The following is a 25480-nucleotide window of genomic DNA, read 5'->3' as shown; positions in this document are numbered from 1 at the left end:
TCAGATATGTGTCAATTTGTGGTGTCTTTAAGGTCACATTTATGGTCAGCACGTAAGTTTATGATTTTAAAGAAGTGGCTTGGTACCGTCTGGAAGGGAACACGAGAAATGATCATCTCGATACCTGAGGCTTGCAGAGAGTGGTAATTTGGTTTTATCAAGCAGCCATTATGTTGTAAAACTTAACAAGGATGTCATTGCTAGTGAGACCTAGCATGTGAGTGTGAAAACAGTGGAAACTGTTTCCAAGAAAATGCTGGGCAAGGAGTAAATCATTTGGTATCGTTGCACATACTAGGGCTTTGCATTTTGAATTGAAAGGGGCGGGGGCGGGGGGGGGGGGGCGAAGGTGAGGTGTGTTCACATTGTTTGTACCATGCCTGTCTGGAGTGCGCCAGATGTCATGCGCTTCAGTCAGTTTAGACTGTTTATGGCAAACCAGGGTGTCATGAGTCTTATGTTAGTGTAAGCCCTGGCCATAATTAGGTGATGCCTGTGTGGGACAATTGTCTTTCACATGGATTGGGGATCTTGGCATATTGCCAGGATTGTACAGACCTCTATGGAAATACCTCTGTCTGAAGTTGCACTGCCTCCTGATGAGTTGGATGACGGTTGAGACAAAACAGTAATAGTGCACAACCTGTGCGGTACCTAATGCTTGTCAGTTGTACGTATTAAACTTGAGCCAAAGTTGATTTTTAATTCCATTGTTGCTCTTGGAAACACCATGGTTTCCAATTCTTTGTAAAGAAAACACACCTAAAGAATGGATATATTGTCCAGGAACAATAGCTATTGCACAAATAGAATTCCAGAAAGCAAACTAAGAGCATCAGCTCAGGAATGAATTCAGTTTGTAACAAGACACAAGATTTTTCTTGTCATGAGAAGAGAATATTCTTACAAAAAAACACAGTTTTATATTCCTTAAAGATAAGTATCTGTAGCAGGTATGCTGAAGCTGATGAGGCATTCAGAAAGGGTATGCTTCTGACAGAAACAGATATGTCGTAGCAGGCATGACAGATCTCACATAACAAGTTGATACAAATAAGTGTGGAGGAACTGAAGGAACAGTGGGAAGCAAATGGCATGAGAGATACAAAAAGAATATTTTGAAGAAAGTGAACAGTGAACTGGAGCAGACAGCTGCATTTATACTGACCTTCAGCTCTTCAACATTACCAGAACATCTGACAACAGGTTTTATACACCTTGAAGTGAGATCATACATCCCAATTCCAATGTGCTATTTTAAGTGACCTATCTGTATGTGCAACATGCTTCCCACAAGTAACATTCAACATGCACGAAATTTGACCAACCTGTGCCTAAAATAGAACTTTGTGTTAATCTGCATGATGTTTTGTTTGACTGTTCAGGTTAGCATGTAGTTTAGAGCTGTGAGTGTGAGGCATTAATTGATGAAGAAATTCAGAAGATTAAATTTGCAAGATGAGTAGGTACCTAATACAATAGCTAAAAATAAGTTGATATAACTCAAACATCAGACTTGGGTATCATTTACTTCAGTGACCAAAACATTATTTAAAAAGAGTCTGCAATTTGTATCTTAATTTGAACTGCACTTACAGTGGTAGACAAAGGGTACATTCAGTTGTCTCCCTAATGACTTTAGTAACTTTCATAGAAATACATGCATTGTTAAGCCACTTGTTCACCCCTTCAGGCATACAGAGAACAGTTAAAAGGAAGTATCAGAAATCAGTATGTACCTACCATTTCTTCAAAAACAGAAACACATGGTGAGTGCCAAAGACCTAAAAATGATGATTTGGAAGGCATTACGCTATACTTTGCTCATCTGTAATGATAGTTCTGATGAAGTTTCGGTTACTGCTGACACAGTTACAGAAACTTGCCCAAGAGAATCAGCAGATCCATCAAGTAGCAATCCACAACCCCACCCCAGCTGCTCTTTCTGGTGCAGCATCACCGTCACAGTGGAAGAATAAGGGGGAAGGCAGAAGGAAACCTCATCAGTGAGATGGCTTCTGTTTTCCCAGAGGAATGCAAGTGGCATCTAGCTATACGGGAAGAAATTTGCACTTCTGATACAGGGAAATCCTTCGTGCATGTGTTAGACACACATTTTACGTTATCTGAAGCCCTGCGATAAAGTGTTGTTGACTTCACAGGAAAGACGTCATCAGTGGGAAATATGCTAAAGAAGGGCTAACTACTTTTATACAGGTGAACCACAAAGTCTTTACCCATAATTTTTGCTAGCCAAAATGCAGGTAATTATAAAAATACATACTATTCTTTGTATTTCATACTATTTTTCCATATAGGCTCCAAATCAATTCAGATATTTGTCACATTGCAGCAGTAAATTTGAGATTTGCCTGTGGTATAGTTCATCTGGGTGACTGTGGAACCACCTTCGGACTGTTGTTGCGTGTGAATCACTTTCTTGTCAGAAAGTTCAGCAGACCAAAAACATTGAAATAACTAGAGGTGAGATTGGGACTGTATGGTGTGCTCCAGACTCTCTCAGTGAGTAGCTTGATTGCCACATGTGGCCTTGCATTGTTGTAGTAGATGGCCACATTATCCACATCAAGAATCTGACAGCACTTCTTCATTATGGTAGCTTGCAAATGTGACTGTGTGGAATAATAACGGTCAGCATTTATTGCTGCACTCACTGGCATGAAATCCAGTGGAAGCAGTCATGGCTATCCCAGAAGTCCATTAACATCAGATGGCACTGAACAGAATTTTTTTGTCACAGGCGAACCCAGACATTTCTACACCATGCTCTTCTGCTTCGATACTTTGGTGTGAAAGACAGTATCCGTGTTTCATTATTAGTACTGTCACCCTCATCAGCATAATGTTGCAGGTGAGTCAGTGAAGCAATAATTCACTTGCCATTCTTCATGTCATCCAACTGCTTAGGCACCCACTGCCATGAAATTTTCTGGTATGTTAAGGACCTATGAATGATGTTGTAAACAGTCCCATTCAAAATGCCAAGCTCAAGGGAAGTGTCCTTGAGATACACACACCAATCCACTTTCACCATTACATCCGCACAGGAAATTTCATCAGTCAGCATTGAATGCGACCTCCTCGAACACTAATTGTCTTGCAAGTCTTCAAGGCCTGTTGTGAACTCACAGTAACACCACCTCACACTTCTCAAATCAAGACACTTTTCCCCATTTGTGGGCTATATTTTCTAGTATATTTCAGTGGGTGTTCTTCCCTTGCCCCATAGAAAATCAATCGCACTTTGTAGCTCATACACTGCGGGTGTGTGAAGCGCAACAGCCATCTACAGCAATTGACAGCAGCGCCCTACTGTGGAGCTACTGGTAGATAAGGCCCATCTGATCCAAGAAAGGTCCACTACTGGGAATGGATATGTTGACTTCACATTTACAGCCATAATTTGGCTAAAGAGGAATAGGGGCAAAGACTTTCTGATTTGCTCTTATGGAAGCTTACCATTTCTCTCTTCTACCCACAGCTGCCAACCTACAGTGAGTCCCTGTAACAGTGCAGGTGCATCAGAAGCTAACTGCATATTTCCATATCTGCCTCATTGTGCATCAATTGTCCGTATGCTCTCACTAATCTCACTGCCCCTCTGCTCATAATGTTTCTGGAGTGATTTTGGTTCATGCCATTTATTATTGAGCTACATTTATCATGTGCATCCAGGATTGAGATCTCAAGGGTCTCTTTTTGACAGATGATTTATGGCTTCTCATCATGGGGCATAAATACAGGTCATTATCCACCACTGATCTTTTATTACACTCCTTTGTTCTTGCATGTACGGCAGTGGGAAGTGCTACAGAATTTGCACTCCATTGACCACTTCCTAGGCTGACACATGTATCGAACAGAGCAGTGTCCAAAAAAGCCAGCTAGGTCGATGGTCAGCAATGCTAACTGGACACTATGCAGATAACTGGCTGTGTGTGTGGTATGATACTCAACACCACTGATGCACAAATGTCAAAGTCTTCAGGATTGCTTAGAAGATAGCTGCTTCATGTGTTGTGGCATCAGCCTCAGGCAGGTCACAGCAGCCAGTCATGCAGTATGCAGGCCAGCCACATGTGTAATTTTACAGCTTGGGACCACAATAACGGTGGAGTAGCATTTTACAATGCAGCAATCTATTGTAGTGGTGCACTGGAGGCCTACATGCTGTAGCAGAAGGCAATGTTTCGCAGATAGCTATGTGACAGTGGCAGGCTCCTGTCACAACACACCAGGCCCGAGTGAGTATAAATACTCCCCGCGTAGTTAGTAGCAGCATTTCCATTGATGCCAAATGTTCGTCCAGTGCCGTCTCCAGACCAGTCATCAGTTGGATGTGCAGCTTAGGAGGTACATCTTTGTCAAGCAATACCATTGACTAGGCAAAACTGCTGGTCAGCTTGCTAGTTTATTCAGGAAAGTTCCAGTATGAAGACAGCATACTAGTGCAGGTCAAGGAACAGTTCTTTTTCGAAGACTGTACTTCTGTGGTGTCTACCATTTGGTAGTACAGAGCGGCCCCAAGCACCAGCAACCTCGTGTAGTCTAGGTAAATAAATATTGGTTAGATGATGGTTATCATAATCGAAGCCTAGTCACAACCAGTGAAAGGAAAAGAAATTGTTATTTAGGATGATGATATTCACATATAAAATAAAAATATCTCTTCAGTTCCAACATGCTGAAACTTGTTGTTGAAATTTGGACCTCCAAGTTGCTCCATTTGAATAGGGAGACAGTGAATATCATGTAACTGGTCTTAGAGTGATGTCACTTCTTTGAATTCATTGTATAGTGTGAGGCATCTGTTTTACTTTATATATTTTTTGGTACACAAAATATGTTGATAATCTGTTTTCAATGTGACAGTTAGTAGTGGTGTTCTACAGTTTGGAACTTCGAATGTCAGATTCCTCAGTCAGGTAGGCGAGAGAATTTGAAAAAGGAAATCAATAGGTGATAGTTATAGTGGGAATTACTGAAGTGTGGTTGCAAGAGGAACAAGATTTGAGGTCAGGTGAAGGGGTATTAGCATGAAACCAAGTACCGATAATTCAGGAGTAGGTCCAGCAATGAATAAGAAAATAAGAATGCAGATAATCTACTAAGAACAGCATAGTGAATGTGTTATATTACCCAAGATAGGTACAAAGCCAGGACCCAAAACAGTAGTAAAAGTTTATATGACTATTACCTCTGCAGATGATAAAGAGATAAGAATGTATAATGAGATGAAAGACATTATTCAGTTAATTAAGAGAAACTTAAATTTAATTGTGATCAGGGACTGGAAGTCAGTAATAGGAAAAGTATAAGGAAGAACAGCAGGGAAAGAAATGAAAGGGGAAACCACCTAGTAGAAGTTAGCACAGAGCACAGTCTTACTGCAAAAACTTGAGCTAAGAATTATGGAAGGTTGTATAAATGAAAGAGACTTATATTCTATACCTATATTAAGATAGATTTAGAACCAGATTTTAAGCTGCAGAACATTTCCGTAGGCAGCCATTGACTCAGACCATAACTTACTGGTCATCAGCTAAAGAAATTTGAGAAAGTCAGAAATTTAGTAGATGGGACCTGATTAGGGTGAAAGAACCAGAGGTTGTTGCAAGACTCTGAGGCTACATTAGCCAGGTTTTGGAGTGGCATAGGCGTAATAAAAGTTGATTAATTGTGTTGTTTGTGATCAAAATAATCATAATGCCAGTCTTTGTCACATAGTTAGATCTAACCCAATTTATAATGTTCCCTATCTGTTACCTAAGGTTTTACTAGCCTGATTTCTCTTATCACTCAAGTGGGTAAATTGAATATATTGTAAAAGCATTAGCTGTAATATTCCATTTGCTTCTTGACATTTCAATTTCACCTGCTAAAAAACTATGCCTGTTGTGTGGTGCATGACAATAAGGCATGCTGTTTGATAAATGATGTGAAGTCAGTTCTTACAAAAGTCTGTATGTTAGAGCCTCTTAATTTCTTATAAGAAGCAAGCTCTTCTACAATGAAATAACTACAGCACCTGGCACTATTTCGATAAGAAAGTGTAATCTTTTAATTATTGGTTGGTTAGTTCAATTGTATGTTTACTTGAGCAAAAAATGGAAAGTTCTCATAATCCACTCGCCGTACGGTGTTCCATGCAGGTGGCACACAAAAAGTTACATCAAATTCTGAAATATGAGATGTGTTAATATACCAGTCACTCTTTCTCCTTCAAACATCACTTGAGTTGTAATTCTATAAACTCCATTATACATTAAATGTGTCTCATCTGCCATATTATAGTTCTCGGACACAGCCACCTGAGGCAAATGGTATTCTGTTCAATTACGAATATCTAGGCTGCTTTCACTGTTCCAGCAGACTGTGTACTCTGCTCCAGACTGTCTCGAACAACATTCACTGTTGTGAACGGCAGAGAGAGTGCATAACTTTCTTACACGATGCACATGACTAGGGGTTAAGAAAAGTCCTCTTGCACAGTACAAAATTTTGAATAGCTTTCCCTATTGGGATTCTGAACCACCATCAATTTTTTGTACTGTAGAGGATGGTTCTTAATATAAGCTGAATGAATTTGGAGCGTCTGCTCAAATAAAAACCGACACCGCGATTTTAAAATGGATTTGGTGGTAGATTTTCATTTCGAGAATCTTCCTACTCAGACGTATACATAGTTTTCTTATGATATAGGTAGAATGGGGTGCTGAATTTTCTAATTTCTGAGTCAAACTCAAAGGGTCATTAATTTTTGCAGTTTTCTATTGTCACATTTTACAAAATAACTCAGAAAATAATGAATATACTTAAACCACACCCAAGTTTGATATTTTTATGTTTCACTATATACGCTATTAAATTTTAAGTTTGTAGCTTTCATTTTCAGCAAAATTCAAAATTATGAAAACTCTGTTTTTCTCAAAAACTTCTGAATGAATTGGTGTCAATAGAAATGTGCTATTGAGCAAATGCAACGCTCCAGTACTAGGGGCGTGCATGCTTTGGTTTCAACGGGGATGGGGAAAAGCTTGTTATCTTGACACTCAAGGTTAATTTACATATTGGTAGTAAGTGAGAATTCATACTTGCTTCTCCACACAAACTATTTACTGAAACAGGACAAAAAACATGATAGGAGACAAATTGGATAGCTTTAAGAGATGGCATCATGAGGACAGCAGAGGAACAAGGAGTCAAAAAGACAATGTCAGTTAGAAATCACAGGAAAACAAATGAGATTTTGAACATAATTAATGAACAGAGAAAATATAAAAAAGCAGCATGTGAAGCAGGTAAAAATGGGTACACACATAAAAAAAATAAAATTGACACAAGGTACAAAAATGTGAAACAGTAATGACTAAAGAAGAAATGGAAAGCTGTAGAGGCATGCATGACTATTGGAAATGTAAACACAATGTATTGGAAAATACAAGAGATCTTAAAGAGGCAGTTGTATGAATATCTAGGGCATGTCAGTATTAAGCATAATAATTTGAATTCCAAAGAAGATAGACAGTGACAGGTATGAAATTTATTGAACCATCGGTTTAATTAGTCGTGTTGGCAAATGTTAACATGACTTACTTACAGTAGAATGGTTATAGTGGTAGAAGCAGACTTTGGGGAACTTCAAGAGAAATGTACACTCCTGGAAATGGAAAAAGAACACATTGACACCGGTGTGTCAGACCCACCATACTTGCTCCGGACACTGCGAGAGGGCTGTACAAGCAATGATCACACGCACGGCACAGCGGACACACCAGGAACCGCGGTGTTGGCCGTCGAATGGCGCTAGCTGCGCAGCATTTGTGCACCGCCGCCGTCAGTGTCAGCCAGTTTGCCGTGGCATACGGAGCTCCATCGCAGTCTTTAACACTGGTAGCATGCCGCGACAGCGTGGACGTGAACCGTATGTGCAGTTGACGGACTTTGAGCAAGGGCGTATAGTGGGCATGCGGGAGGCCGGGTGGACGTACCGCCGAATTGCTCAACACGTGGGGCGTGAGGTCTCCACAGTACATCGATGTTGTCGCCAGTGGTCGGCGGAAGGTGCACGTGCCCGTCGACCTGGGACCGGACCGCAGCGACGCACGGATGCACGCCAAGACCGCAGGATCCTACGCAGTGCCATAGGGGACCGCACCGCCACTTCCCAGCAAATTAGGGACACTGTTGCTCCTGGGGTATCGGCGAGGACCATTCGCAACCGTCTCCATGAAGCTGGGCTACGGTCCCGCACACCGCTAGGCCGTCTTCTGCTCACGCCCCAACATCGTGCAGCCCGCCTCCAGTGGTGTCGCAACAGGCGTGAATGGAGGTACGAATGGAGACGTGTCGTCTTCAGCGATGAGAGTCGCTTCTGCCTTGGTGCCAATGATGGTCGTATGCGTGTTTGGCGCCGTGCAGGTGAGCGCCACAATCAGGACTGCATACGACCGAGGCACACAGGGCCAACACCCGGCATCATGGTGTGGGGAGCGATCTCCTACACTGGCCGTACACCACTGGTGATCGTCGAGGGGACACTGAATAGTGCACGGTACATCCAAACCATCATCGAACCCATCGTTCTACCATTCCTAGACCGGCAAGGGAACTTGCTGTTCCAACAGGACAATGCACGTCCGCATGTATCCCGTGCCACCCAACATGCTCTAGAAGGTGTAAGTCAACTACCCTGGCCAGCAAGATCTCCGGATCTGTCCCCCATTGAGCATGTTTGGGACTGGATGAAGCGTCGTCTCACGCGGTCTGCACGTCCAGCACGAACGCTGGTCCAACTGAGGCGCCAGGTGGAAATGGCATGGCAAGCCGTTCCACAGGACTACATCCAGCATCTCTACGATCGTCTCCATGGGAGAATAGCAGCCTGCATTGCTGCGAAAGGTGGATATACACTGTACTAGTGCCGACATTGTGCATGCTCTGTTGCCTGTGTCTATGTGCCTGTGGTTCTGTCAGTGTGATCATGTGATGTATCTGACCCCAGGAATGTGTCAATAAAGTTTCCCCTTCCTGGGACAATGAATTCACGGTGTTCTTATTTCAATTTCCAGGAGTGTAGAAATAAGTGAGGCATCTCTGACCCTAAGAATTGTTGTAGGAGATAAATTGCACAAAGGCAGTCCTACATTTTTAGCATTTGTAAATTTAGAGAAAATCATTTGATAATAGTGACTGGAATGCACTTTTCTGAAAGTAGCAGGTGTATAACACAGGAAGTGAAAGGGTACATACTGCTTTTATAATAATGGTATATGAAATGGGGCATTAATTGAGAAGGAAGTGAGACTGGGTTTTAGCTTATACCCCTTGTTATTTTGTTTGTACATTGAGCAAGCAGTATAAGAAACTAAGGAGAAATTTAAAAGGAAAGTAAAGTTCAGGGAAAGAAATGAAAACTTTAAGTTTTACCAATGTCATTGTAATTCTGCCAGAGACAGCAAAAGACTTGGAAGATTAGTTGAACAGAATGAATTGAAAAGAAGTTCTAAGATGAACACAAACAAAAGTAAAACAAGGATAACATAATGCACACAAATTCTTTGGTGCTGCGGGAGTGAGACATTGAAAATGGTAGATGACTTTTGCCATTTGGAGAGTAAGATAACTTATGACAGAAATAGAGAGGATATGAAATGCGGACTAAACAATGACATGAAAATCTGTTTTGGAAATGATAACTCTGATAATATTTGATATAAAATTAAGCTGTAAGAAATCTTTTCTCAAAGTATTTATTTGGAGTTCAGGCTTATATGAAGTGAAATGTGGATGATAAATAGTTCAGTTGAGAAGAGAATAGCTCTTGAAATATGGTGCAAGTAACAAATTCATCTGTTAAATATAACTGTGCAGTTCTTTAGTTCCAGAATAGAAATGGTAAATGAGTTTTGCTGATTGTTATGTTTTCTCCATAAGTTATTGCACTGCCACCTAATTTTACATTACTATAACTCATCATAGGCCTAAAAATACATATACAAAATAAAGCTGTTACACGAAATGTATTACGAGCAGCATAAATTAAATTAACTTTGGCTTCTGCACCATTATGCATGATCTGTGCAGACTTTAATTCCACTACACTTCAATCAAATCTTCAGAAGGCAGTGTACAGTTGATTGAGTATCTTGTATCTAACAAAGCATCTTATTGCTGTGAGAAGGATAAAATTTCGGATGATCGATATTCAACCCACCAGAAGAATATAAGGAAAGCCTAATTTTAAATAATTTTTTTCTACATAATTTATTCACATAGGGAAGAAATTGTTATATTGCATAAATTGCGTTGATGCTCATGTGTACATAAAAGTTTTCATATGTGATACCTATTTTCACCAATAAGTGTGTATAAACAGACACCATTCCTGTTAAAATGCTTTAATAGGTTTGTACACAATTATCTTTAGAAAATTTTCGTGTACATCTTCTTCTTTTCATACTTCAAGTCGTCTTTATTTTTTGGCCCTTCATCATTACAAAAATCTTTGTTTCATTATTTTTAATGATGTTGTTGTTGTTGTGGTCTTCAGTCCTGAGACTGGTTTGATGCAGCTCTCAATGCTACTCTATCATGTGCAAGCTTCTTCATCTCCCAGTACCTACTGCAACCTACATCCTTCTGAATCTGCTTAGTGTATTCATCTCTTGGTCTCCCCCTACGATTTTTACCCTCCACGCTGCCCTCCAATACTAAATTGGTGATCCCTTGATGCCTCAGAACATGTCCTACCAACCGATCCCTTCTTCTGGTCAAATTGTGCCACAAACTCCTCTTCTCCCCAATCCTATTCAGTACCACCTCATTAGTTATGTGATCTACCCATCTAATCTTCAGCATTCTTCTGTAGCACCACATTTCGAAAGCTTCTATTCTCTTCTTGTCCAAAGTATTTACCGTCCATGTTTCACTTCCATACATGGCTACACTCCATACAAATACTTTCAGAAATGACTTCCTGACACTTAAATCTATACTCGATGTTAACAAATTTCTCTTCTTCAGAAACGCTTTCCTTGCCATTGCCAGTCTACATTTTATATCCTCTCTACTTCGACCATCATCAGTTATTTTGCTCCCCAAATAGCAAAACTCCTGTACTACTTTAAGTGTCTCATTTCCTAATCTAATACCCTCAACATCACCCGACTTAATTCGACTACATTCCATTATCCTCGTTTTGCTTTTGTTGATGTTCATCTTATATCCTCCCTTCAAGACACCATCCATTCCGTTCAACTGCTCTTCCAAGTCCTTTGCTGTCTCTGACAGAATTACAATGTCATCGGCGAACCTCAATGTTTTTATTTCTTCTCCATGGATTTTAATAGCTACTCCGAATTTTTCTTTTGTTTCCTTTACTGCTTGCTCAATATATAGATTGAATAACATCGGGGAGAGGCTACAACCCTGTCTTACTCCCTTCCCAACCACTGCTTCCCTTTCATGTCCCTCGACTCTTATAACTGCCATCTGGTTTCTGTACAAATTGTAAATAGCCTTTCGCTCCCTGTATTTTACCCCTGCCACCTTTAGAATTTGAAAGAGAGTATTCCAGTCAACATTGTCAAAAGCTTTCTCTAAGTCTACAAATGCTAGAAACGTAGGTTTGCCTTTCCTTAATCTTTCTTCTAAGATAAGTCGTAAGGTCAGTATTGCCTCACGTGTTCCAGTGTTTCTATGGAATCCAAACTGATCTTCCCCGAGGTCGGCTTCTACTAGCTTTTCCATTCGTCTGTAAAGAATTCGTGTTAGTATTTTGCAGCTGTGGCTTATTAAAGTGATTGTTCGGTAATTCTCACATCTGTCAACACTTGCTTTCTTTGGGATTGGAATTATTATATTCTTCTTGAAGTCTGAGGGTATTTCGCCTGTTTCATACATCTTGCTCACCAGCTGGTAGAGTTTTGTCAGGACTGGCTCTCCCAAGGCCGTCAGTAGTTCCAATGGAATGTTGTCTACTCCAGGGGCCTTGTTTCGACTCAGGTCTTTCAGTGCTCTGTCAAACTCTTCATGCAGTATCGTATCTCCCATTTCATCTTCATCTACATCCTCTTCCATTTCCATAATATTGTCCTCAAGTACATCGCCCTTGTATAGACCCTCTATATACTCCTTCCACCTTTCTGCCTTCCCTTCTTTGCTTAGAACTGGGTTTCCATCTGAGCTCTTGATGTTCATACAAGTGGTTCTCTTATCTCCAAAGATCTCTTTAATTTTCCTGTAGGCAGTATCTATCTTACCCCTAGTGAGATAAGCCTCTACATCCTTACATTTGTCCTCTAGCCATCCCTGCTTAGCCATTTTGCACTTCCTGTCGATCTCATTTTTGAGACATTTGTATCTCTTTTTGCCTGCTTCATTTACTGGATTTTTATATTTTCTCCTTTCATCAATTAAATTCAATATTTCTTCTGTTACCCAAGGATTTCTATTAGCCCTCGTCTTTTTACCTACTTGATCCTCTGCTGCCTTCACTACTTCATCCCTCAAAGCTACCCATTCTTCTTCTACTGTATTTCTTTCCCCCATTCCTGTCAATTGTTCCCTTATGCTCTGCCTGAAACTCTGAACAACCTCTGGTTCTTTCAGTTTATCCAGGTCCCATCTCCTTAAATTCCCACCTTTTTGCAGTTTCTTCAGTTTTAATCTACAGGTCATAACCAATAGATTGTGGTCAGAGTCCACATCTGCCCCTGGAAATGTCTTACAATTTAAAACCTGGTTCCTAAATCTCTGTCTTACCATTATATAATCTATCTGATACCTTTTAGTATCTCCAGGGTTCTTCCATGTATACAACCTTCTATCATGATTCTTAAACCAAGTGTTAGATATTGAAAATTAAACATTCCTCCATTTGTCGTGTAGAAACATCCACAGAAGCTACATATAGCCTGAAACTTCCTGGCAGATTAAAACTGTGTGCCCGACCGAGACCCGAACTTGGGACCTTTGCCTTTCGCGGGCAAGTGGTAGAGCACTTGCCCGCGAAAGGCAAAGGTCCCGAGTTCGAGTCTCGGTCGGGCGCACAGTTTTAATCTGCCAGGAAGTTTCATATCAGCGCACACTCCGCTGCACAGTGAAAATCTCATTCTGGATACATATAGCTTGTTTGTGATCCTCTGCTGTTTCAACAACTGATCTCTGTTTTGACATGTATTGAAAGAATATTTTTGATTGCAAAATCAAAAATATACACAGATAGAGCGCTTTGTCCAGAATCTGTGAATGTATGTGAACTTAAATATACCTACTTCTCTGTTCGACATGTAAGGTATATTGGAAAACACCGTGTCAGTTCCAATCCAATGTGTTTCATGAAATGACTACTCATTCATTTGCTGTGATAACATTAGATATTAATCCTAGCAAGTGCTTGAAGGTCCGATTTACTTGCCAGCTAATTGGATCCATTAACTAGTTAGTTATACTCCAATCAAATGACCGATCCTTCTGTTTGCTTCAGCCAGACTCCTATTGTTCGTAGGCTCCTGAAGTGGTACCTGAGATAACCAGAAGGAATGCACTACTCATAATTCCGTCTTACTTGCGAGTTGAATGGATCTGCTGACCAGCTCTGCTGTAGACATGTTGGAGACAGTTAAATGCCATAATGAACAAATCACAAGTTCGATAGTTTGTGGTACGAAAGGATACAACATCCAATTTAGAATCCTGTGCATAGAGAACACTGTGAACAGCTACTGCTATTATCAGGAGGTTGCAATATGTGAAGTACTGTTGCACACTACCTTTCCAGTTGTACAGTGCTTGGGGTTTACTTTTAATGGTGTTATTAATAAATGTATTAATTACCTGTAATAATTGTATATATGAAACAGTTTCTTGTAAGACATCTTATGAGTAAATGCTATTTCAGAGTTGTGAAAGTGAGTCACCGATGGATCTTTGGATGCGTAGTCGGCTAGCTGCTGCTGTCAGAAGTTGTAATGAAGGCTTTGAAAAGTATGACTTCCCACAGGCAACTACTGCATGCTATAATGTGTGGCTTTATGACCTTTGTGATGTCTATCTAGAATATTTAAAGCCTGTCTTCCAGAGCAATGACAAAGAAGCAATGAAGTCAGCAAAAAATACATTGTATACTTGCTTACATGTGGGACTTCGTTTGCTGTCTCCATTCATGCCTTTCATAACTGAAGAATTATTCCAGAGGATTCCACATTCTGGCTGTGAAGCAAAAAGTATTTGTGTTAGTCAATATCCAGATGAGAAAGAGGTATGTATAATATTTATAGGCATAATGTTATGGCTTTTGGTCTGATATATTCATGGTGTCAGCATTTTAGTTATGTACATCTCTATAGGAACTTCTAATACATAGTTCAGTGTGTTTTACCAGTCTTTGTCTTTTCATTTGACTTTTTTGTGTTCTGTGTGTGAAAGGACATTCTAAATTGGTATGGACACTGGTAATTTTCGGTGCTTCATATGTATTTTTGGTCTCTTCTTGCTTTGTGTGTTATCCTTGCTTGCTCTTTATTCATGTAGAAATGTTTTTATGCCAGGATGGTTGTAAGCAAATATTCTTAATATCTTCAAGCAAGTATTTAAGATGTTACAGTTTAGTCCATACCTTTCAAAAGTTGACTGCATGTCATATTTCATAATCTTGTGTCATGTAGGGAAAATCAGAGGTCATGTTGTGCCTCTATTTTTGTGAATTTACTTTCATGCCTTTTCTGTGTACCATTTTAAAATTGTGATCTTGGAATACTTCAGTACTTTCTCTTCAGTGTGAACTTGAATGGTTGATACAGAATTTATTTTAGTTTTTTAACACCTTATAGTTGGCTCCCATGTACACCATTTATTGTATGGTATAAACATTTGTAGGACAGCAAAAATTTAATGGCGATGATCATTTAACTTTGTGAAGCGATGCCTACGGATTCCCAGTATAGGAGATATGTATTTAATTTTTTGGGGGATCTTTATTCTTCAGTCTATATTGATTACACAAATACTTTTAAAACATGATTATTCCTTCTTTCTAACAAATCTTTTATGTTTTCTACATATGACTTCAGTAGTAACACTTCTTTGAAAATTTAGCAGCTGTATTTATAACATGTTCAATAATCGAGGCTTCTGCCAATTGTTCATATTGTTCTTGCATGATATTGCAAGAACAGTGAGACCAACTGGCAGAAGACCCGAACATTCAACATGTCAACATATTGCCAGGAAAGCTTGAAGAATTGCAACTCCATTTACTCTTGCAGAAAATGTTTATATTTTAGCCTGGTTCTGAAGTATACCATAGATACTGATAAGCAGAGTGATTAATTCCTCTAATAATATGAAAATGGATGTGTAACAAAAGGAAAAAAAAAACAGAATGGGAAGACAAGTCATGAAATGAGAACCTAAACTGATGCTCTTGAAAATAGTTTGTGTTCCTTGCATAGATAATCTTCCTTTTCTCACTGAGCATTTTTCTGTGGTCATGCCAATCCACAGATCAAATAAGACTTGCATGGGCTCTCTCATAAATTAATCTCTGCCTAAATTACTTGCACCTTAAAAAGTAACCAATAATGGGAATAATCAACCACTCATCTGCAGTGCACATTCCCCCACACATGCAGACACCCAAATACACACATCCATGACTGTGGCAGAACTTTGAAAATAAATTAAACAGCATCTTTGATGTAGTACACCATTCCTATTAGATACTGAAGTTGTGAAGAACAAGATGGTGAAAATTATTTCATTGGATCACTCAAGATCTATCTGCTCCTTCATGCTTTATGACTCATTAATCAGTGTTAATATACAGGAAAACCCAAGGTAGAACAGAAATAATGGAAGGAGTAAAGATCCCCATTCGCCATATTTTTAGGCATTGAGGTATCAGCAGCAACATAAACAAGATTAAAAATGTTACTGAGATTTAGGAGAATAATTTTATTATGAGTTAACTAAAACATATGAGCTGCAGCCTCTTCATCCCAGCCATCAATCATCCTTCCCTCCACCACTCTGTCACCCTCCCCCATCCTTTCTTCTGTCATCCACTCCACCCAACACATCATCTCACCCCAGATGGGCTGGAGTGTTAGAACAATGTAGCCAGCTGGGACAGTGTAGCTTGTGCCTGCCAGCTTTTCAGTGTTACATACACACATGATGAATGATTAACTTTACTTTTTGCACTATTCACTAAGCAATGTCTTAGTGAACTATTTTGTTTGATGATAACTAAAGTCTCTTTTATATAGATAGGCTGTTTCATTGTGAATTACCAATGTTTTATTTGTGATCTAACCCTAGCCACTATGCATAGTGTGTATCGCCGGCCAGAGTGGCTGTGCGGTTCTAGGCGCTACAGCCTGGAGCCGAGCGACCGCTACGGTCGCAGGTTCGAATCCTGCCTCGGGCTTGGATGTGTGTGGTGTCCTTAGGTTAGTTAGGTTTAATTAGTTCTAAGTTCTAGGCGACTAATGACCTCAGAAGTTAAGTTGCATAGTGCTCAGAGCCATAGTATGTATCAAGCATCAATGTAACTTCCAAACTGTCTGTTGAAAAACATCTGCCTAAAAAATAATAATTGCTAGTAAGTTTGTTGTTCCTTTGAATTTGGCTACTCTCTCTCAGTTTATCAGTAGCATAGACATAGTGCTGCTCTAATTGTCTAAATTTTCACAAAATAATAACTTCATTCTCATATTTTAATTATATGTTGAGACATAGAAAATACATATAACCAGTGTTGCAATCCTCCTGATTGTGCTGCCATGCTGTAATATAAAAAAACCTCAATTGGCCAATGTTTGGACTGAATTTGAATTGCTATTCTCAGGAAAAAAGAGAATAACAATAACATGTAGGTAGAGACAGCTAAATTTTGCAAAAATGGTAATGCAAAAAATAATAAAAAATTGGCTGTTTTTAGTGAAACTGGCGATTTGTACAATATGTCACAAAATTTATAATTTTTCTATATATTATTGAATATTAAAACATCATTTTAACTTCTAATCTTCTCAATGCTGAGGGTCATGTGTGATTTTAAACTGACAGCAGTTTTCCAACATCGCAATCTTCGTTGTGACGATGGAATAGCACTGAAATGAGCAAAAATAACACGGAATTTGGCAAAAAAGAAAGAAGTTGATAAAAATACAATATCAAATTTGATACAAAATCGCTGAATTTTACAAAAAACGTAATAACACCAAATTTGGAAAAAATAAGACCAAATTTGAAAGAGACGTATCAGAATTAGGCAAAAAATAATGCCAAATTTGGCAAAAAAGCAACATTAAATTTGAGAAAAACCACTAAATTTTACATAAAAAGGGCCACCTGATTTGACCAAAACAAGGCAAAGAAAACACCAAATTTGGCAAAAAATAAACAACAAATTTTGCAAAAAATAAAACCTAATTTGAGGAAAAACAGGGCAGTGAATATGGGAAAGAGTAGCAGCAGATTTGGCAAAAAAATGAGAATGAATACGTTAAAACACACACACACACACACACACACACACACACACACACACAAACATAAAAATTATGGTCTGTTTGGCAAGAATGATACTGACCTTTAGCAGAAAAGATACCAAATGTGGCAAAAAATACACTGATATTAATATAACAGAGGTAAACATTCCACGTGGGAGAAATATATCTAAAAACAAAGATGATGTGACTTACCGAACGAAAGCGCTGGCAGGTCGATAGACACACAAACAAACACAAACACACACACAAAATTCAAGCTTTCGCTACAAACTGTTGCCTCATCAGGAAAGAGGGAAGGAGAGGGAAAGACGAAAGGATGTGGGTTTTAAGGGAGAGGGTAAGGAGTCATTCCAATCCCGGGAGCGGAAAGACTTACCTTAGGGGGAAAAAAGGACGGGTATACACTCGCACACACACACATATCCATCCACACATATACAGACATATTTAAAGACTAATATGTCTGTATATGTCTGTATATGTGTGGATGGATATGTGTGTGTGTGCGAGTGTATACCCGTCCTTTTTTCCCCCTAAGGTAAGTCTTTCCGCTCCCGGGATTGGAATGACTCCTTACCCTCTCCCTTAAAACCCACATCCTTTCATCTTTCCCTCTCCTTCCCTCTTTCCTGATGAGGCAACAGTTTGTTGCGAAAGCTTGAATTTTGTGTGTATGTTTGTGTTTGTTTGTGTGTCTATCGACCTGCCAGCTCTTTCGTTCGGTAAGTCACATCATCTTTGTTTTTAGATATATAAAAAATACACTGAATTTGACAAAAAACCACACTAATTTTGGCAAATAAATAATAATGAATTTGGCAAAAGTATTGACTAATTTGCACAATAACAATAAATCTAGCAAAAAATACGTTGATTTAGGGAGGGGGGGCTTAATGCGGGGGAAAAAAAACATCAAAATTGACGATAAAATAAAACAATTTTTCCTGTCGCTGAATATAGGTTCAGTTGACACTTCATTTTGAGTAAGATGGATCTGCTGATCAGCTTAATTTATCTATCCTGGAATTTTGCAGGCTCTTAACTTTTATTTCCATGAATAACAATTAAGCAAATTGAATCTCTGGTGTTTTCAAATGTGACTTTTTTTTCTTTGTTTCAATTGATGGTAAATGAAGGGGAACTTCTTTTTTGTGGCAGTGTCCTTGGAGAAATCTTGAGGTGGAGTCCGAGGTTGAGTTTATACAGAAAATTATACACATAGTGAGGTCAACGCGATCCGACTATACTCTGCCCAACAAGGTTAAAACAGAAGGTACTTTCAATAATCACATTTTTGTAGGATAATTTAGAGTACAGTACTGAGATATATATTATTGTAAATTATTAAAGTTTATTGTTTGTGCTAATGTTAAAAGTATATAATGTTGTGCTTCTAGCATCTCTACCTTTTGGGGTTCATAAAGATACTGTGGGTGAGCATAGGCCCCTTGTTTGGATACAACTTGTACAGGAAGTGGTTTTTATAAAAGCTCTTTGTACTGCAATCATTGGCTTACAATATACCTGCCAAAGCAGAAACAGATGCATGTCAGTGTTTTTAAGTGTAGGAGCTCACGCAGCATACTACAGATATTTCTGAAGTACGTGTGTTGCAATATTGAAGGTGAACTCAATCTTGTAGAGAGCTGTAAACAAGTGCCAGTGCTCATCTAGCAAACTGAAAAATTCACCCTTGAATGTTACACAGTCTTGGAATAATAGTCAGTTACATTCATAAAAAATTAAAGGAACAGTCTAGTAATGGGTAATACAGTCTGATTCTTCTAATTCTCTCAGTGTGATTCACAATGAAGTAGTACACAGATGAAGGGCCAGATGTCAGTGTCCAACATGCACTGTTTTTACTATGAGCAGACAAAAGAAGTAGCTCTAGGTAGTCCACTTTCACAAATTATTGCCAACATTATACGGAACATTTTGTGTAGGAAGCCCTGGAATCAGTCCTGTGAAAACCTGTTTCCTCCATTATGCGAGCAACACCTTCATCATATGGTCCCATGGGAGACACAAGCTGAAGGATTTCTTCATACATCTCAATTCCATACACCAGAAATCACTTTTACCATGGAATTCAAAGTGACTTGAGGGCTCCTCTTTCTTGATGTCCTGGTAAGAGGGAAAGCGAATGGCACATTGGCTACAGAATGTACTGTAAGAAGATGCACATCAACCTATACTTACATGTGGACTGCTGCCGCCACCCAGCACATAGAAATGGCAGACTCAAAACATTGGGACAAAGGGCTCTCACCCTCTCAGACAGTATGAGCCTCAACCAAGAAATTGAACATCAGAGAACAGTGTTACAGAAAAACTGCTGCACGGATTGGCAGATTTGGAGAGTTCTACATCTTCATCGACTGTACAACTGGCAGAAACAGAAGAACCTTAGGAGAACGTGGCCACTGCATTTATGCCATTTTGTGGCACATTATCCAGAAAGATAGTCAAATTCTTAGAAACATCAACTGAAGACGTATCTTCTGCCTACCAGTTAAAACACTGGCACTGCTTGGTAGTGCCAAGAATTATCTTGGACTATGAAAATCTGGGTTCCATCAGATCCCCTGCCAATGAGGCACGATTTACATAGGTGAAACAGTGCGTACTGTTGAAGATCGTTGCCAAGAACACCAGCAGCAGACCGGATTGCAGCAGTGTAACAAGTCAGTAGTCACAGAACGTTGCCTATCAGAATTACACAGAATGAATTGCTAACAAACAGAGGTTGTGACTCAGGTGTCTAACTTCTGGGACTGCGTCATTAAATACTCTATCAAGACTTGAGTAGAGAGACTGCTAGTCAATTCTGATAGTGGCTACATCCTTAGTAAAGTTTGGGAACGTGCATTGAGTCTGATTAAGAAGAGAAAGCAGACATCCCACAATGAACTGACTTGAGAGGTAGCCAGAGCAACAGCAAAAATGCTTCCAGCAAGCATCCTTGAGTGTGAGAATTTGAAGGAGCAGCTCGGCAATGGAAGAAGAGGGAGAGGGGAAGCTGGAAAGACACCCACACCTGACTGCATACTGTGTACGGAATGTCAGATTGGAGGGAGGGTGGGAGGAGATACGTGCGGCAATGTGGTGACTTGCCGAAATATTGTGCCAATTGGACAGTGACATCAGGCGGTTCACTTGTGAATTATTTCGGTCACTTGAAAGAAAGGCAATCTTACCTTTAGAGCATTTTAAGATTTAGAGACAGACTTTGACAGTATTAACTGGATTACACTCTGAAATTTTGAAGGTAGCAGATATAAAATACAGGCAACGAAAAGTGATTCACAACTTGTATAGAAACCAGACTTTGCTCTGAAAGGGAAGCAGTAGTGATAAGAGTGTGAGACTGAGTAGCAGCCTATTCCTGATAATGTTACTCAGTATGTACATTGAGCAAGCAGTAAAGAGAACTGAGGAGAAGTTTGGAAACAGAATAAATGTTCAGAGAAAATAAATAATAAGTATGAGGTTTGCCAATGACATTATAATCCTCTCAGAGATGGCAAAGGACTTTGAAAAAACCAATGGGGCAGATTAGCTTCTATCGGAGAGAAGTTATAAGAATAATATCGACAAACATTAAACAAGGATGATGAAATATAGTTGAGGAATTAAATTATGAAATGCGACACAAAACGTATCAGACGGGTTTTGGTATTTGGGCAGTAAAATAACTGATGTTAGCCGAAGCAAGAAGAATGTAAAGAGTAGACTGAGACCAGCAAGGAAAGCATTTCTGTAAAAGAGAAATTTCTTAACATCAAATATAAATTTGAATATTAGGATTTTTTTTTTCTTGAACTGTTTCTCTAGAATATGGCCTATTGCAGAGGTGGTGCGAGGAAGATAAACAATACTGACTAGAAGATAATAGAAACTTTTAAAGTGTGGTGCCACAGAAGAATGCTAAAGACTAGATGTGTGGATTAAATAACTTATGAGGAAGTATTGAATCGAATTAGAGGAAAATTATAAATTTATGACACAACTCAACCAAAAGAAGAGATCCAATGATAGGACACGTCCTGCGGAGACTTCAGGGAATTATCAGTTCAGTATTGGGGGTACAAATTGTAGAGGGAGACCAAGGCTCAAATACAGTAAGCAGGTTCAAATCAAAGTAGGTTGCAGTAGTTATGCAGAGATGAACAGGTCTCCATCGAATAGGTGTTGCAGAGAGCTTCATCAAACCTCTCTTTGGACTGAAGAAAAAGACGACAATGAGGAAAACATCATCAACAACAACATTGGATGAGGGTGACTGCTTCAGGTAATGTTAGTGGTATATAATGGAAGCCTAGCAGTTTCTGTCATGGTTATTGAAATAGGAACTAGAAAGATACCTCAGAATGATTTAGAATAAAATATTAAGGTAATCATTAAAGATAATATCTTCAGCTGATGTAACTTATTTGTTAATATTTTCACGTCGTAATCACAATCGTGTCAAAATCTGAAAGCAGAGCCCTCAGTGAAGTACAACACCTAGCACTGAAAGTACATTTATTATGGATTCCAACATACAGACAGTACAGAACTGTATGCTGGACATATAGTGCTGCTATTTATACATACAGTAAATATTCCAGAATAAGCAAACAATACAAACATAAAGAAATTTTGAGAACTTTCTAAAACTGATAAATATTAATCAGTGGATATTTGCTAGTGATGGGATTTGAATTGGTAACCTGCAGCATACCAGCCAGCAATACTAACTGCTACTCCAGATTGCATACGGCACAGCTCATGGCATTGCTTCCTCTCCTGGAGCAAACTATAACATCCATATTTTGTCAGTGACCCTTGGTATGACAGAGCTGGAGGATCTTTGCATGATGAGCATTGACAGTAGCTCCTCTCATCGAAGTTTCACGGATGTTGAGTGAGCATTCAGTTTCCTTGAATGAGAAACCCATCACTGATCTGCACCTCACAACTGTAGTCACACTACATGTAGTGGACACTTGACAGTCTCTGCACTTTTGTCTTCGTAATGAAGGGCTATAATGCTTGTCCATGTATGTGACATTCGACAAATGATGAAAGATACCGTATGGTCCAGTGAAGCATTTTAGTAACTTATCCAGTACTCCCACATTCCTGACAGGTGTCAAAATTCATACCAAGTCTCCTGGACAGTATCTCATTGGATAGTGCTTGATGTTATAGCACCCTCGGTTCTTCTCCACGGTATCAGGGGACTGTATGTAGCTGTCTTGGTTCTTCACTTATACTGATGAAATTTTTCATGTAGTTATTCTGAGTGTCACCTGACTGAAATGTAAATGGTGTATCCACAATCATTTCGTTCTCGCAACTGCGGATAAGAAAGGATGGTGTGATGTCTGTAGTGTCTTACTTTGCTGTGTTACATGCTAATGTCACAGTGAGCAGATTGTATACCAGTCTCTTTGTTGGAAATCAACATACATCGAGAGTATATCTGCCAACATCTTATTAAAACTTTCTGTGATGTAATTTATTTGTGGGTAGTAGGCAGTTATTATCCTGTGGGTGATATCACAACATGAAATTACCTCTGATACTAGTCTCGAGTGGGCAACATTTCCTCAGTCAGAGATCATCACATAGGGTGCTCCATGCTTCAGAATGATGTCTTCTTCAAGGAATATTGAGATTTACAGAACTTTGGCATACGGCACAGCTTTGGTGGCAGCATAGCAGCTGAGGTAGCCAGTGCAGACTATTATCCATCAGGTGTCATTTGTCGACTTTGGAAACCTCCCCAGTAGGTTGATGCAGTCCAGTGGAATGGAGATATTCGAGGGAAAATTGGTATCAGCCGCGCCAGAGGTAATCGCGACATGTGCTTGGCTTCCATTGCTGGTATGCAGTACAGTGGCTCACGTAGTATATAATAGATCAGAGAGATCTGACCAATGGTGCCTGGATCTGTTTCTGGTCTAGAATCGTCAATAATCGCAAGTGACCAAATGTTGAAGCATGATGGAAATACTTCAGGATAGCTGGCCGTATGTAAACTGGAATAGCAAGCAACAGTTTGCACCCCATTGCATGATAGTTCTGCTCCTACAGTCTTCCATTTATAATTTTCAGCAGTGCACTATCTCGTGTTTCCATCTGCTTTTATATACTACCATGATATACTCCTGAAGTCTCAGTATCCCTCTTACTAATCAACCCAACAGATTCCTTACTAATCAACCCAACAGATTCTTCAGGCTAGGCAGCCAACACAAAGAATAGTGGTCCATTACATTGGTGAATAGTTCCCCATATAAATACGACTGGAACTTTTTGATGGCTCAAACAACTGCAAAGCACACTTCCTCAGTTGTAGGGTAGTTCACCTTGGATTTGGGAAGTATCCTGGAAGACCAAGCCATTACATCTCAGTACCTCCCTGAATGTGCACTAGAGCTGCTCCTGTCCCATAACTGCAAGCATTGGTGTGAAATTCTGTCTTGGCATTCTTGTCATTAGCACCTTCTTGAGGACAGGGAAGCGTCTTCCTTGCACCTCATTCCAGGAAAATTTGGCAGTAATTGTTGCAAGTGATGTGCCTTACTATACAAGTCCTTGATGAATTGCAGGGGTACGAATCGCAGGAGTACGAGCACATTTTGAGGAAATCTCTCACATTATAAATATGACTGCTTGTGTTTTCTCTGGATTGGGAAGGATTCAGTCATCCTTAAATAGATACCAAGATTTTTATTTCTTGGGCAACAAAGATGCACTTGTTCCATAAAAACACGGGAGAACTGCCGGATATCAGTAACTTCCTGCCACGATATTTCGGCGCAGAGTCTTCTGGCCATCTTCAGGTGAATGCCACTGTAGTAGTACTGGCGAGTACGCGCTGAGCTCTGCTATTTAAAGCCTTCTGAGGTGACACTGCGCATGCGCCGCTCAGTGCGCGCGTTCATAACGGCTCCGTGCGCTGCGCCTCGCGCCCTCCACTGTGAAAGCCTGGCGTATCGGTGTCAGGTCGATTTCCATCTTTATGCAGATAACTACGTCGACTACGAAGTTTCTCTATAACAGGATTCCAAGCAGAGTTCAGCTGATAACCGCTATCTCGATTGATGAGAGTCTCGTTGTCAGACAGTCTTATTTCCACAGCTTCATTGATAATCGAGCTCCAAAAGTTGGATGTATGGGCTAAAATTTTTGTGTCGTTGTAATTCATGGAATGGTCTGTGGAAATACAATGTTCGGCGATTGCGGACTTGGTGGGTTGGAGAAGGCGAGTATGCCGTTGGTGTTCCACAATGCGTTCCTGCACAGTTCGTGTTGTTTGCCCTATGTATGATTTGCCGCATTCACACGGAATTTTGTAAACACCTGGTTTACGCAGGCCCAGGTCGTCTTTAACGGATCCCACCAGTGATGAAATTTTGGAAGGAGGGCGAAAGATGACTCTCACTTGATACTTTCTCAATATTCTCCCTATCTGTGAAGAAATATTCCCAATAAATGGTAGATAAACAGTCGACCTGAAGGCCTCTTCCTCTTCCTTGTTCCGTCGTTTGTAGGTCTTCATCACTCTGTTCACTTGCCTAGGTGAAAAGCCATTCTTCAAAAATACTTTTTGCAGGTGTTCCAGTTCCGCTTGAAGACTGTCGGCGTCAGAGATAGTATGGGCACGGTGGACCAAGGTTTTGAGAACGCCCATTGTTTGTGCTGGATGGTGGCAACTAGTAGCTTGTAGATACAGGTCTGTATGAGTGGGCTTTCTGTACACCGAGTGACCAAGTGTGCCATCACTCTTCCGTCGCACCAAGACGTCTAAAAATGGCAGACAACCATCTCTCTCTATCTCCATGGTAAACTTTATGTTTTCATGTATGGAGTTCATGTGACGTAAAAATTCTTGGAGACGGTCCAGACCATGAGGCCACACTATAAAAGTGTCGTCAACGTACCGC

General features: G+C 39.9%; 1 protein-coding gene across 1 annotated transcript in view; it reads left to right on the top strand.

Annotated features, from left to right (window-relative positions):
- LOC126259206 (valine--tRNA ligase) overlaps nt 1–25480 on the top strand; it is a 235842-nt gene that overhangs the window by 174549 nt on the left and 35813 nt on the right. The window contains exons 15-16 of the mRNA XM_049955797.1: nt 13925–14284; nt 18699–18813. Of these exons, the coding sequence (XP_049811754.1) occupies nt 13925–14284; nt 18699–18813 (475 nt within the window). The remainder of the gene's footprint in view (nt 1–13924; nt 14285–18698; nt 18814–25480) is intronic.

The sequence above is a fragment of the Schistocerca nitens genome, chromosome 5, assembly GCF_023898315.1.
Source record: "Schistocerca nitens isolate TAMUIC-IGC-003100 chromosome 5, iqSchNite1.1, whole genome shotgun sequence".
NCBI classification, from domain to species: domain Eukaryota; kingdom Metazoa; phylum Arthropoda; class Insecta; order Orthoptera; family Acrididae; genus Schistocerca; species Schistocerca nitens.
The sequence above is the reverse complement of the archived record's forward strand: the minus strand, read 5'-3'. Positions and strand labels throughout refer to the sequence as shown.